At 50.8% G+C, this 13,430-nt stretch overlaps 6 protein-coding genes across 6 annotated transcripts; 2 read left to right on the plus strand and 4 right to left on the minus strand.

Annotated features, from left to right (window-relative positions):
- Window positions 1-290: 290 nt before the first annotated feature.
- FPRO_00817 (putative NSA2-involved in biogenesis of ribosomal large subunit) lies at window positions 291-1,126 on the minus strand (the record flags this gene model as incomplete). The annotated part of the gene is made up of 2 exons (XM_031222214.1): window positions 291-1,070; window positions 1,124-1,126. 2 exons carry the CDS (start codon window positions 1,124-1,126, stop codon window positions 291-293), a joined length of 783 nt encoding a protein of 260 aa, XP_031075654.1.
- Window positions 1,127-1,401: 275 nt separating this feature from the next.
- On the plus strand, window positions 1,402-2,022 carry FPRO_00816 (uncharacterized protein; the record flags this gene model as incomplete). The annotated part of the gene is made up of 1 exon (XM_031222225.1): window positions 1,402-2,022. One exon carries the CDS (start codon window positions 1,402-1,404, stop codon window positions 2,020-2,022), a length of 621 nt encoding a protein of 206 aa, XP_031075655.1.
- Window positions 2,023-2,487: 465 nt separating this feature from the next.
- Window positions 2,488-5,194, minus strand: FPRO_00815 (uncharacterized protein; the record flags this gene model as incomplete). Its single annotated transcript, XM_031222237.1, has 2 exons — window positions 2,488-3,291; window positions 3,341-5,194. The coding sequence occupies 2 exons, from the start codon at window positions 5,192-5,194 to the stop codon at window positions 2,488-2,490; spliced, it is 2,658 nt and encodes an 885-aa protein (XP_031075656.1).
- Window positions 5,195-6,146: 952 nt separating this feature from the next.
- Window positions 6,147-7,296, plus strand: FPRO_00814 (uncharacterized protein; the record flags this gene model as incomplete). The annotated part of the gene is made up of 4 exons (XM_031222248.1): window positions 6,147-6,272; window positions 6,323-6,371; window positions 6,430-7,189; window positions 7,239-7,296. The coding sequence occupies 4 exons, from the start codon at window positions 6,147-6,149 to the stop codon at window positions 7,294-7,296; spliced, it is 993 nt and encodes a 330-aa protein (XP_031075657.1).
- Window positions 7,297-7,838: 542 nt separating this feature from the next.
- On the minus strand, window positions 7,839-9,125 carry FPRO_00813 (uncharacterized protein; the record flags this gene model as incomplete). Its single annotated transcript, XM_031222259.1, has 2 exons — window positions 7,839-8,402; window positions 8,466-9,125. The coding sequence occupies 2 exons, from the start codon at window positions 9,123-9,125 to the stop codon at window positions 7,839-7,841; spliced, it is 1,224 nt and encodes a 407-aa protein (XP_031075658.1).
- Window positions 9,126-10,897: 1,772 nt separating this feature from the next.
- Window positions 10,898-12,686, minus strand: FPRO_00812 (putative delta-1-pyrroline-5-carboxylate dehydrogenase; the record flags this gene model as incomplete). Its single annotated transcript, XM_031222270.1, has 2 exons — window positions 10,898-12,391; window positions 12,450-12,686. 2 exons carry the CDS (start codon window positions 12,684-12,686, stop codon window positions 10,898-10,900), a joined length of 1,731 nt encoding a protein of 576 aa, XP_031075659.1.
- Window positions 12,687-13,430: the final 744 nt, after the last annotated feature.

Genomic DNA, 13,430 nt, shown 5'->3' on the forward strand with positions numbered 1-13,430 from the left:
CTTGTAGCAATAGACACTACTACAGAAGTACCTTCTAGATCTTAGGTTGTATTCATCTATCTACGGCCTTGTCAAGATCTGCCTCAGCAGAGCGTGGCCTATAACTCGAGTGAGTCTTCTTCATCACAACTGGGAATCTTCAGTCGACAATCAACCCGTTTACCAACCATCTACCATCATGGCCATTCTTTTTCGTGCGGTAATCCAATAAACGCCCTGGCGCCAATACATGCATTCGAACTTAGACAAACCAACCCTCTTAACGTTGTGCGGCGACGCCGTTGAGCACATTACACCAGCAAGACACTGTTGATGCAGCCCTCATTCTCCGGGTTGTTAGTAACCTGGGCATAGCGACCCCAGACGACCTTTCCACCAGCGGTTACGAGACCAAGTTCGCTGACGTTGACCTCGATAACGGTACCCTTGGTCAAAACACCCAGCTGGGTGTAGAGAGGGTTCTGCGGGTTCTTCTTGACGCTGATGATGGGGAGCTGGACAGTGACACCAAGCTCGGGGTGTGTGACATTGGCCTTCTTATAACGGAGACCCATAGGTCGAATGAAGCGCTCATGCTTGGGGTTGCGTCGAGTGAAGTCGGGTCCGACAAAGGTAGGCTTGGTAACCATGCGCTTCCAAGCCTTCTTCTGGATCTTCTTACCGGTCTTGACAACCTTGAACATCTCCTCCTCGCTGATACCTCGGACCTTGGGCAGGGGAACGGCAAACTTGGCCGCCTTCTCAGCTCGCTTGTTCTTGATGGCACTGCTGAGAGCCTTGGCAGTCGACGGGTTTGTGCGGTCCAGCAGATAAGAGGGCATAGGTGTTGTGGGCTCCTTCTCGTCGGCGGTCTTGACGTTGCGCTCCTCGTGCGCCTTGATGGCCTTCTTCATCTGAATCTTCTCCTTATGTCGCTTTTGCTGGTACAGCTTGGCTCGGAGACCGCGCAGATTCTGGGCGTCCTGAGAAGCCTTGTGGCCCTCACGGGCGGTACGCTTGCGAACTCGTTCCTCATGATCAAGACGGCGACCGTGTAGCTTTCGCCATCTTTCCATATACTCGTTCTGAGGCTTTAAGGAAATTAGTTATTCATTCTGGCAAACTTTCGCTCCTCAATGCATACCATCTTCTCTGTATCGCCCAGGCAGGGACTTTATTATGGCTAGCGGGGAGTTGATGCTGAAATTTCCCTGGCGATAAAAAAAAAGTGGCGGTTTATCGGGAGGCGGTGCTGGCACTGAGACCGTCCTGTCGGCGTTCGGTGGTACGCTTTTCCGGACGCACCCATGAGCCAACGCCTGAACTTTTTCGAGATGCACTACAACGACTTCAAGGCCGACAGCCCATTCCCCTCAATTGACCAGCGATAGTGCCCACGCCCGACAGGCACTGCGGTCCACAATGAGCAGGGCACTTTTCCGCTCCATCTTGGAGCTTAGAGCTCCAAGCGCCCGACTCTCGACACCCTCGTCTCTATTGGCAATCCAAGCCCGCGCCTTCACCTCCACAGCCCCCATCGTCGAGCCATTACCTGAGCGTCACCCAAAGAATGCTACCAATCCCACGGCAAATGAAACTCGACCCCTCGCTTTAAAAGTCAGCCATCCTACACCGCCTCCAAAGCCTATGGAAGACTCAGTCAGGAACCTCCTGCCATTCCTTGCAGCCCAGCCAGACCACTACATCACGGTTCATGTCCATGGATTCCCCTACCTTGTACGCGAAGGCGATCAAGTTCGTCTACCTTTCCGAATGCCTGGCGTTCAGCCTGGAGATGTACTACGACTCAACCGTGCGAGTGTCCTTGGTAGCAGAGATTACACCATGAAAGGCGCTCCCCATATTGATGAGCGGGTTTTTGAGTGCAGGGCTACTGTTGTTGGCACAGAATCTGAGCCGCTACGAATCAAAATCAAGAAGAAGAGGAGGCAAAGGAGAATGAGGCAGGCAAAAAGCAAGCACCGATATACTATTCTACGGATTTCGGAACTGAACATCAACAACTTGGAGGATATCGAATGATTTACGAGATGGCACAAGGTTGAGAGGAAGATGTTGAGAGGATCTGTTTCAACAAAACCGTTGATGTCCATGTACAAATAGGAAATGCCTTGAAACAATGTACCATTACCAGCATCAAGCTGGCTGTACAATAATACAGCAAACTTTACAAAGCCAATGGAGCGTTTCAAGTTCGTTGATAGCGCTGAAAATGCTTTTATTCAATTAACTCGCTGAAACGCGCAGTTAAGAGCCATAGACGCCCCTGGCTTCCGAAAGCCTTGCCATATTATAAAAAAAATCCCTTATGTCTGAAGTACAAAAGTAAGTATGTAGATATGCAGCGAATGACAAGAATGATACTCCTCAACACCCAGCTATGAATGCTTTCTTTCTAATCCGTTCAAATTGGTCATAAAACTCATTGATCCAGCGAGCAATAGCGCCTCGACAACTCCAACATTATTATGCATGATAATTCTTCTGTCAAATTCTCCCGGCCATCGCTTTCTTAACACTGGCCCAATAAGCCTGTGGCCAGACGCTTAAGCTTTCGCTCTCTGTTGGCATGCGCTCCCGGCATCTCGTCACCACGCTCTGAATGATTCTCGCAAGCAGCTCCTCATCAATGGGGAGAGCCTTGTCGGTGAGCTCTGCGGGGTATAAGAAGGGGTCGGACTCGTGCAATAGCTCTTCGCAGGTTGGTCGCATATGGTGGTCGCGGTTAAGGCAGCGCCTCATAGTGCGGATGAGCGAAGGGGGAACGGACATGCCTCCCATGCCACGTGAGGGAAACTCGATGTCGTGATCCCAGTTAATGATGGCTTGACATCTTGACATTTGGTTGGCGATGTGGCCAAATGGAGGGAGACCGTAAACCATCTGATACAAAATGCAACCCAGAGACCATATGTCGCTGGGCTTGCCCAATTTCATAAGCTTAGGCCGGCCTGGAACGCGGCCACCTCGGGGGTTATTTGAGTCCATGAGAGACTCAGGTGACATGTAATTGGGTGTTCCAACCTGAGTCTCGCGGTGGACGTTGACGGTCTCATCGGTTTGGATAGCGTTCGCGATGCCAAAGTCAATGAGCTTAAGCTGACCCTTCACGAGCACAAAATTGGCAGGCTTCAGATCCGAGTGGACAATATCACACTGGTGAACTGCTTGCAAACACTCGAGCATCTCTTTCCAGTAAAATCGTACAAAGACTGGGTCGAACTTGGCAGCCTCGGGGTTATACCGCTTTCTCAAAAAAGTATTGAAGTCGAGTTCTCCAATCTCCATAAGCTGTACCAAGTTAGTAAATCCTCCGCGATGCTGGCTGATGTCAACTTACCAAAGTGAGAACTTGCTTCTCTGTATTCATCTCACAGTCAAACAGCTTGATAACTCGCTCCACCTCTCCAAGCTTCTTCAAAAGATCAATCTCACCAAGATAGCCCTTAATGGTCGAGTCATCTGCATTCTCCAGAGACACCCGCTTCAGAGCGAACATCTTGCCATTCTCGGCAGCAACACGGTACACCTTTCCACTGCCACCTCGGCCAAGACAGTCAAGTCGAGTATAGGCTACACCGTTCACTCGCAGAATGTTCCTCCTCTGCTTTGCCTGTGTAGTCGTAGCAGCACCCGCAGTAGTAGTGGCAGCTTCGAGGACAGACATCTTGGGAGGTGGAGGTGGAGCCTGGCGAAGGGGAGTATTTCTAGCCATAGAAGCAAGAGGCTTTCGGTCGGGTGAGACTGTTCTTAGGGAAGCAGGGTCGGCGCTCATCGGTCTTTTTGGCATCTTGTCCAGAAGAACTTCCATCGATGGTTTCATCCTCCTGAGGCTTGCTTGGACATCGTTCTCCTGATCTCGACCGGAGGGGAGTTCTGGGCGAGGTGCGGGGAGTCTGTAGTGGATCTCTTCGTCCTGTTCAGGCTTCGGTTCGGACTCGGGAACCTGAGCTTCTGGTGTAGGCTCACGAGGTGATGTTTCCCTGGATGCTCTTGCAGAGCCTAGGCGTAGGTCCATGTTGGAAGCATTACGGCGATGGACTGCCCTCGCAGCGGCTTGTCCACTTACCGGGCTTCCTGAGTTGAAATCTCGAATACCGTCTCCATAGTATGAAGCGGCATGTTGATCTTCCCCGGGCTGGCTCTCAGCTTCCTGACTAGACAACATCAATTCTCCATCGGCGTTGGGCTCCCCCTCCTCTTCGCTCTGCCGTCGGCGACCGCGTCGGGCTGGTCCGCTCAAAAAGCTACCTGCAACCTTGCTGACACGCTTCACTCGCATTGAACTCTGCAGATTAATATTATCCTCAGGTCGTGTCCTCGTACTTGTTGAGGGGTATCGAGAGACACTGCCTTGGTGGAAGGGAGGGGGGTTTCGCGCGACTGTGGCTGGCTCTTCAGGTTGGTCGTTGTCGTCAATAGCAGATCTATCTAACATGGATCGCTCCATCGACCTCCCTGAAGAAGGGCCAGTGGAGCCGACTCGGCTTCTGTTGCTTGGAGAACCAGCATTAATTCGGACGACGCGTCCACCTTGTGCAGGTGTGTTCACGTCCAATTGAGAATCATGTTTGGAATCCTTAGAGTCCTGCTTGGAATCTTGTCTCTCGTCAGAAGACATATCGCGGCTACCAGGGCGACTGTGAGGTTGAGATCGTTGATTTGATCGGGAGACAGAAGTTGAGCGTCGCTTCGTTGGCTTCATTTGACTGAGGCTCTGAGGTGTGTTGCTTAATCTTACAACCCTCTTTCGTACCGGACTTATTTCTCTGCTTGTAGCTGGCGTTGGGCTAGCTTGTCTTGAGGACCTTGCGTCGTGGGCCTGGACGCTTCCGGATCTTCTGTGCCGGCGTGTCTCAGTCGCTGACGATGTGGACGCGTTCAGCGCACTAGTACGCCGCCGCGTCCGGGGAGGTGAAGGAGCTTGCTCTGTTGATGCAGGTGCGCCGTCGTTCAGCAGCGCCTTGGTGAGAGCGCTCAGCTTCATAGGTACTGGGATCTCATCCTCGGAGCTGTCGTCGTGGAACTGCTGAGGTTTGGGATGGTAGCCCTTAGGGAGAGCAGTATTTGTTGCCCCATGAAAGTTGTCACTGTGATTCATAATGGGTCGCGATGGCAATCTCCTCAAAGCTTGCCGCTGGGATGTTCGTCGGACAAGACCATTGCCCATGGGTGTGGGCGAAGCTGTCGCCATATCGATAATGTTTTCAAGGTAAAGCGCGTACGGGCGTGTGTAGTGATCGAAGCGGTGAGGAATTGGAGATGGCTGATTCGGCGGCGGGATAAAGTATTTGCTATGAGTCGGTTATTATTGCCATTGCTTGCATTGCAAGGTGATTTCCAAAACTTGAGACTATCGCGTCTGGGTCAGGGAAGAGAGATATGGAAAGCAAGGCGTGTTGTTCGACGAGAAAATATGGTCCAATCAGGGAGCTGTCGGTTGCCGAGCAACCAATCTCGCCTCAGCTTAACTGGCGGCCAAGTGTAGGGTTGTAATTTCATGGGGGATGACTGCGACATGGAAACAAAGAGGATATGACTGATACCCAATGTTCTGGAAATTGGTAAAAGCGATATAGACTTTCGTTGAACCGTATAAAGCTTCGATTCCGTCATAGTCAATTATAGAATTTGTATTCAAGTTGTCTAACGTTATTCAACAAGTAGTCTGTAACGATGTTGAATGTGTACAATGTGCAGTTAGTTACTACATCACCAAAATGCATGACTTGAAAGAAAGAAAGAGAAAGCAGATATAGTTCAAGCATATTTTAAGTAGACTATAAAAGCCATACATCCAAGCTAAGGCGTATCCATCTGAAAGGATTTAAAGGGTATTCAGAGACATTTCCTTTGTCAAATATTACAGTTGAGATTTCGAAGTCAAGCTACCCCAGCGAACAAGCAAACATGCCTTTCTCCACAAAGAAACTACCAAGGCAGACCCATCAAAGCGGTCATTAAGGTAACTAAGATTTCTAGCCAATCACACATCTGAAACATCGACGTTACGTCGAGTTGCAAGTGAGCCACATCGTCAAACCAGCTCAAGCTACGGAGTACATAGAGTACCTACCCCCCTCTCATGCAGGTTCGTATTATTCCCAACCTCCTTCTCTCGCCATTCAAAGGTCGATGCGCTCGCAATGGCAACTCACAGGGGGCGGCCATGGGCGCGGATTTTCTCCTTGACCGTCCTCGTCCTCGCTTTTACGGTAGTTGTCGATGCCTCAACTGGCGACAAGTTGCCAGAATTTAAGGATTGCCTCAAGGTGAGCCAATGCAGCACAAAAGCGACACCAAAGATTAACCATGGCCACAGGTCTGCAATGCTGAAAACTGCTCCCCTGATAAACCGCAAACTCCAATCCGTATATTCACCCGATCCGCACGTCCAAAGACACAGCTAATATGAACTCCCGACAACAGCTGTTCTACATCGACTCCTATTCTGGACCTGCTCCAGCGAATGCGATTATGCCTGCCAGCATATTGTAACGGGTCAGCGCATGGCCGCGGGCCTCACGGTTGAACAATTCTACGGGAAATGGCCCTTCTATCGCTTTCTCGGCATGCAGGAGCCCTTTAGTGTCCTCTTTTCTCTCGGCAATCTCTGGGCGCATTGGGATGGCTTGAAGAAGGTCCAGTCTAGGATACCGAAATCCTACTCTCTGCGAATATTCTATGATTGGTTAGCGTATGTCGGTATCTCCTCTTGGGTTTTCAGCTCTATCTTTCATACTCGCGATTTCCGGTTCACCGAGGAGCTTGATTACTTTGCTGCTGGTGCCAATGTCCTGTACGGTCTGTACTACACAGTCGTGAGAGTTTTCAGACTGGATAAACGCACCCCGCGAAGAAGAACCACCCTACGAGTTTGGTCGCTCGTCTGCGCCTCTCTCTTTCTCGGCCATGTCTCATACCTCAAGTTTATCCGCTGGGATTATACATACAACATGACTGCAAACGTGGCAGCAGGGATCGTGCAGAATGTCCTGTGGACCTGGTTTAGTTTCAAGAGATATAGGGAGTCGAGGCGCATGTGGGCTGTTTGGCCCGGTTTCGTGGTGGCTTGGATTATATTTGCCATGAGCATGGAACTGTTTGATTTCCCACCTTGGCTGGGTTGTATTGACGCTCACAGCTTGTGGCACCTCATGACGATTGGACCGACAATTCTATGGTACAAGTAAGTTTTGCAGGCCCAATCACTATTCTTAATTGCTAACATCTGGAAGCTTTCTAGTAAAAGATGCTCGGGACGATATGGCTGGAAGCCAGAGACTCAAGCTTTAGTAAGAGACAGACTAATGCCAGTATCAAGATACACATTTCATATAATCAATTACATAGTTCATATTATCCACACCCCTGAGTGATATGGGATGCATAGTTGTCATAATACTTCTTTGTTGCAGAGTTTCCTGTATTGAGAAGTGGTTCTTGAGCAATGCGAGTCGTCCAAAACGGTCCGGCAAGAAGGCATGAACATCAAAACGACCCCCACATCATTGTTTCCAACTCCTTGCAAAGAGCGAACCAGCCCAGGTTTCCCACCATGACCTAGTATTCCACCTTCTCACCATACGCCGTCCAAAACAAACCCAATAGATACACCTCTTTATTTTCCTTCGACTTTTGACCAGATCTATGGTTCCTATAAAAACGCAGTGGAAGCCAATATGATCTGCCCTCTTCGACGTCTAAGGGTAACATTAAATCTCTCGCAGTCCTTCCAGATGTTCTGCGTCAATGCCAAGGCAATGCAGGGCTTTTGTGGCAAATACGTTCTTAACCCAGCTTGAACATCCCCATCAATCGGCTGTGTACCATGACTCTTATGTGCTGAGAAGATCGCGCACTGAAAGCCCCCGGCCTTTCGAGTCACGACGATCGTTGTTCAGCATCAGCAATGCAGCCATGGCCTCTTGATCAAGTTCGCTCTGGGGATTGAGAGCCGGGCTTGTCAACGCTGATCCAGGTGCTGAGGCATCGCTGTGGGCATAATGTGGCGCACCATATATCTGTGGGCCGAAGGCTGGAGATGTACCAGCAGAAACGCTGTAACTATAACGTCGATGGTCGGTCGATACAGAAGAATATGATTGCGCCCTGTTGCGTGAATCCTGAGGTGGGAGAGCAGGAGACACTGATGGGTGGCGAGGGTTACGATCTGACATTGCCGTCATGGCGGGTGACGTGACATCGGAGTCCTCCATCTCGACATCTTCATCGCCAACTGGGTCTTCTTGGAAAGTCGGGTGAAATTCACGAATGGACGGCAAACGGTCGCGCCCTGTGGGTGTTTGCCGCCCGGACTCGGTCTGGCCATTATCTTCCTCCTGTTGTGCTTTCAGCTTGGAGACGCAATCCTCCAGGTATCGAATATACTCGATTGAGGCCTGCCATACAGAGCCTTTAGTCAGCTGTAATCCTATTTTCATGTACAAGATTTAGACACATACCTGGAGGATCGACAACTTATGCATGTCTCCTGTACAAGCCGGGATCATTCCTTTAAGCACAGCAAACTCCTCATTCATCTTACTCCGCCTTCGACGCTCGATCAAACTGTGTGCGGTCTTCCTGGCAATTTTTCGACCTGCTGCGCTTGTAGCACTCGGTTGCTTCTTCTTCGCCTTGTCGTCCGCGGCCGCATCTCCTTTTTCTGACGCTATTATCTTGGAATTGGCTGCTGTGGTCGTTTTTGCTGATGCAGCATTCTTGCTGGTCGTCTTCGCTTTATCTTTGCTGCCACCGTTGTCGCCATTGCCATCCTGCCGGGGCTTCATCTGAATGATTTTGCGTGATCTCGTTGGTGGAGGCGGCAGGGCAAACGAGTTGTCCTTTTGGTCTTTCGCAACAGAAGAACGGCGACGTGCCTTCACCGTTTCGGCAGGCTGCATTGGGTATGTTGCTCCTGGGGATGTTGTGGTGACTCGGTGTGGTTTTGTATCTGTTGGTGAGACCTGAGACGACATGGTCGGCGATATGCGGGAAGCATCATGGATTGCTGGAGGCGGCAATTCGAAAGACAGCTGAAATGAGGAGAGCTGTTGAGTTCCGTCCTTGCCTTTGATATCAGATGAAGAACCTGGGGTGAGAGGAAGGCCCGGTCGAGGCATCCTGGAATCGTGGAATCTGAACTCGTCCTCAAAAGGCAGTGATGATACTTATTTGCTCTCCACGAATGATGGCCAATCGAACACGATGGTCAAAGTCCGAGTCAAGAGAGTATTTGAGAGAAGGATAAATAAAGACAGAGATGCAACCACTGTGGCTATCCTGGAATTATGAGGGAAAGGGTATATGGGAGTCCCAAAGACAGTCAAGTTCCAGTCTCGTTTGAGAGTCAAGATAAAGGTACGGGCATGGGGGCAAAAGACATTAAATTGGTCACCGAGATCAGCCTACAGATACAGTACCAAACATGCTCCAACGACAATAGATGAACCAAACGGAACAGGCACATGCAGACACGAACACGCAACTCAGTGCACCGTAACGCCGCCTGGCCAGCGAGTTTCACGTTCGAACCCGCTTCTTCCCTCCAATCCAGCGCAATGGGCAGCAGACTATCTCAGGCTTTGTCCAACTTTATCCTAGAGCAACCAGGTTGAAGGGATGCGATTTCATGGACCAAGCATCATCGAGGAAATGGTCGCGTGCTCTATTTGGTGTTGGGCGAATCAGCGTGAGGAATTGATCAACGTGGTCGGGGTAGACTTTTTGGTGGGCAAGGGTCCAGCCTCAGAAGAAGAGGAACGAGGCTTAGGTGGGCGTCCATTCTCGATGGAGAAAGACCTAAAGTTACTTGGGGTCTTTGATGGAGGGCACGAGGGTTGGTAGCGTGCGGCATTGGCACCTTTGTGACATGAAATGAAGGTCGAGGTATCATGATGCTTGTAATAAGTCACGGTTTTTAGGTGAGTGAGCTCAATTGTCTATTCACGAACGCATCTCATCCTTCACTATCGAATGAAAAAGAGATATAGTATTGAGAGACAAGGTACTAGGAGTCCGCACCGACAAATCGCCTCTCGAGCTTGGGCCCAGATCGCTCAGGTAATTAAGATCAGAACATGAGCCTACAACGAAAGATGGAGCTTGCTGAGATCTCCAAGACTCTCCAACCTTTCGTCTCCACCTCCACCCTTATGTATACACACGATACAATATGTAAATGGGGTACTTCACATTCGGCTCCGCAAGCCATTTAAAAAGCCCCGAGCAGTGAACAAAGTCAAGACGCATCATGCATCCCTCGGTTTTGAAATAGGCAAAGATATACAACCAGTGCAGAGTGGCACGTGTCCTATCTTGACCCTGGGAGCTCACAGACACAAAAAACACTCCGGGATCGATTGGGACAAGACAAGGGTTCTTTCCAACATTCGAATCAACTGTGGAACAAGAAAGGTCGCAACTAGATAATTCGTCTTTGTTATTCGTCCTTGGACTGAATTGAGCACGTGCGTGTACTTACGACGTCGACGGCTTTTTCTATCATACGGCACACCCCAGCATTTTCCCCAATCCTACTATGGATGAAATCCACCCATCACCTTCTTGGGTGAACCAACGTGGGGGAGAGACCCTGGGGCGGCTCTTGGCCAAGGACATACCCCTGGCCAGCCACGGACCCACGACCAAGGCTTGATCACGCTGCAGCGATTCAAGAACCTGGGCTTTGCTTCCTAAGCTCTTCGACGAGATACTTGATCGACAGCCAACTCTCAGTGGCCTATCACATCCAGTCGTGCTGTTGAATGTGTGTTCTTTTCCTTCTGTCATGGGCAGCCCTATAGAAGTTCACACCCGTAAGTCATCCATGTCGTATCATCATTGTCCGAACTCCGCTCCAGGTTTTGTATGCAGACGGTATAGTAGTCAGCACTTAGACCTCGTTGCTGGGGTAGGTGACCTTGGTGGTAGGAGTGAACTCCTCCTTGATTGCCCGAACATTGACGAAGCGGGTCAGGAGGTTCTGGCTGCCGGCCTTGTCGTTGGTGCCGGAAGCACGAGAACCACCAAAGGGCTGCTGGCCAACAACAGCGCCAGTGCTCTTGCAGTTGACATAGAAGTTTCCGGCAGCGTTACGGAGGTGCTCCTCGGCGAAGCGGGAAGCTTCACGGTCAGCAGCGAACACGGCACCAGTTAGGCCATAGTCGGAGGTGGTCTCAATGAGCTTGCAGACGTCAGCCATGGCGTTGGGGGCAGCATCGTCATAGATGTAGGTGGTGAGGATAGGGCCGAAGAACTCAGTAGAGAAGAACTTGTGGTTGGGGTTGGTAGTAGCGTAGACAGTAGGGTGAATGAAGTAGCCCTTGGAAGAGTCGTACTTTCCACCGACAACGAGCTCGAGGTCCTTGTCGGACTTGGCCTCATCAATGGCACCAGAGAGCTTCTTGAATGAAGCCTCGTGAATGACGGGACCCATGAAATTGGAGTGTTCAGTAGGGTTGCCAATCTTGATGGCTTCAACCTCAGCGACAAGCTTCTCCTTAAACTCGGGCCACATGGACTTAGGGACGTAAAGTCGAGAAGTGGCACTGCACTTCTGGCCTTGGAACTCAAAGGCACCACGGACAGTCTGCTTGACAGCGTTGTCAATTTCAGCTGTAGGGTCAATCAGGTGGAAGTTCTTGCCGCCAGTCTCACCAACGACACGAGGATAGCCTCGGTATCGGCCCTCAGCGATACCCTGGCCGATGGTACCATACAGCTGACGGAAGACAGCGGTGCTTCCAGTGTAGTGGAGAGCAGCAAACTCCTTGTGCTCCAGAACAACCTTGGTGATGTCTACGGGGTTGCCAGGAACGAACTGGATGACATCCTTGGGAAGACCGGCCTCGATCAGGATCTGGTAGACAAGCCAGTTCGATGCAATGGCGAAGTCACTGGGCTTCCACACAACAACGTTTCCGAGAAGGGCAGGGGCACCAGGGAGATTACCGGCAATGGCAGTGAAGTTGAAGGGGCTGACTGCGTACACGAAACCCTCAAGGGCACGGTACTCGAGACGGTTCCAGACGCCGGGAGAGTTGTGCTCAGGCTGGGTATTGTAAAGCTGCTCAGCGTAGTGAACATTGAAACGGAGGAAATCAGCCAGCTCAGCAGCGGCGTCAATCTCGGCCTGCCAAGCATTCTTGCCCTGGCCGAGCATAGTAGCAGCCATAATATCGTAGCGGTACTTGGTGGAGATGAGGTCGGCGGCCTTGAGGAAGACGGCAGCTCGATCAGCAAAGGGCAGGGCCTCCCAGGCAGGCTTAGCAGCAAGAGCAGCGTCGATTGCGGCCGAAACATCAGCGGTGGTAGCAGTGTGGTAAGATGCGACAGTGGTGGCATGATCGGCAGGGTTCTGCTGCTTGGAGAGGGCGGAAGCCTTGATCTATGAGAATTCGTGTAAGACATAATTCTTGCGGTGGCCTTGACTTATTGAAACTTACCTGCTTGCCACCAACTACAACGGGAACCTCGATGGGCAGCTTCTTCTGGAGTTTCTCAATAGCAGCAGTCAGACCCTCGCGCTGCTCACTACCCTTGACATAGTGGTGGTTGGGCTCGTTGAAGACCTTGGGGGTCTTGAAGGTAGCCAAAGTCGCAGCAGTTCGCATTTGCTGAGTCTGAGCAACGCTGCGGATACCTCGGGCACCAGCCCTGTTGAGAAACATCATAGAAGACATTATAATGTGAGGTGAGGTGAGGTGAGGTGAGGTGAATGTTCTTCGTTATCGGGAGTCGTCGAAGTGGAGGGAGGGGTATCACAAAGGCAAAACACAGTAGCAAAAGACTCTTGTTCGACGACGATCGAAGATGGAAGATGAAGAGAAAGAAAAGAAGACGGGGGGAAGACGCAGAAGATGGGGAGAAGAAATAGAAGATAAATCCCTGGCACGACAACCAACGACAACGATCCTGACTAACAGAAATTCCGATCTTGGAACAGTTATCACGTCTCGAGACCCAGATCTCGCGTAGCAATTCCTCCTCGTCTCAGACAAAAACACTGCACTGCCGTTGCCACGCGAGCTAAGCTGCTCTCCTCACCAAGCTACACACGCCTACAACAGCTAATCTTTGCTATGGTCGCGGCTTATCACGGCCTAAAAAGTGAACGCGTGGGGACATGGCACATGACGTCGCCTGTCTTCCCCAGCTACGGTAAGCCCGGGAATAGAAGCTGATAGGTCAATGGCTCTCTGATGCTGGGGCCGATCTCGGCAGATGGGGCCTGGCATGTTATCTTTGTTTGCCCGCGAAGAGCCGCACCGTACCACTAAAAGCGGTAGTCTCTTTTTTTTACTGTAATCCAGAAGCACATATCGATTTTTTTTACTGGTTTCCAAGAGATTGGAGCAGATGAGGTAGAATTTCAAAGGTCGTGATGGGATCTGCGTTGTATAAAGCATCGTGACTACAAACACTGC

This window comes from Fusarium proliferatum (genome assembly GCF_900067095.1).
Source record: "Fusarium proliferatum ET1 genome assembly, contig: FPRO_scaffold001, whole genome shotgun sequence".
In the NCBI taxonomy this organism is placed as follows: domain Eukaryota; kingdom Fungi; phylum Ascomycota; class Sordariomycetes; order Hypocreales; family Nectriaceae; genus Fusarium; species Fusarium proliferatum.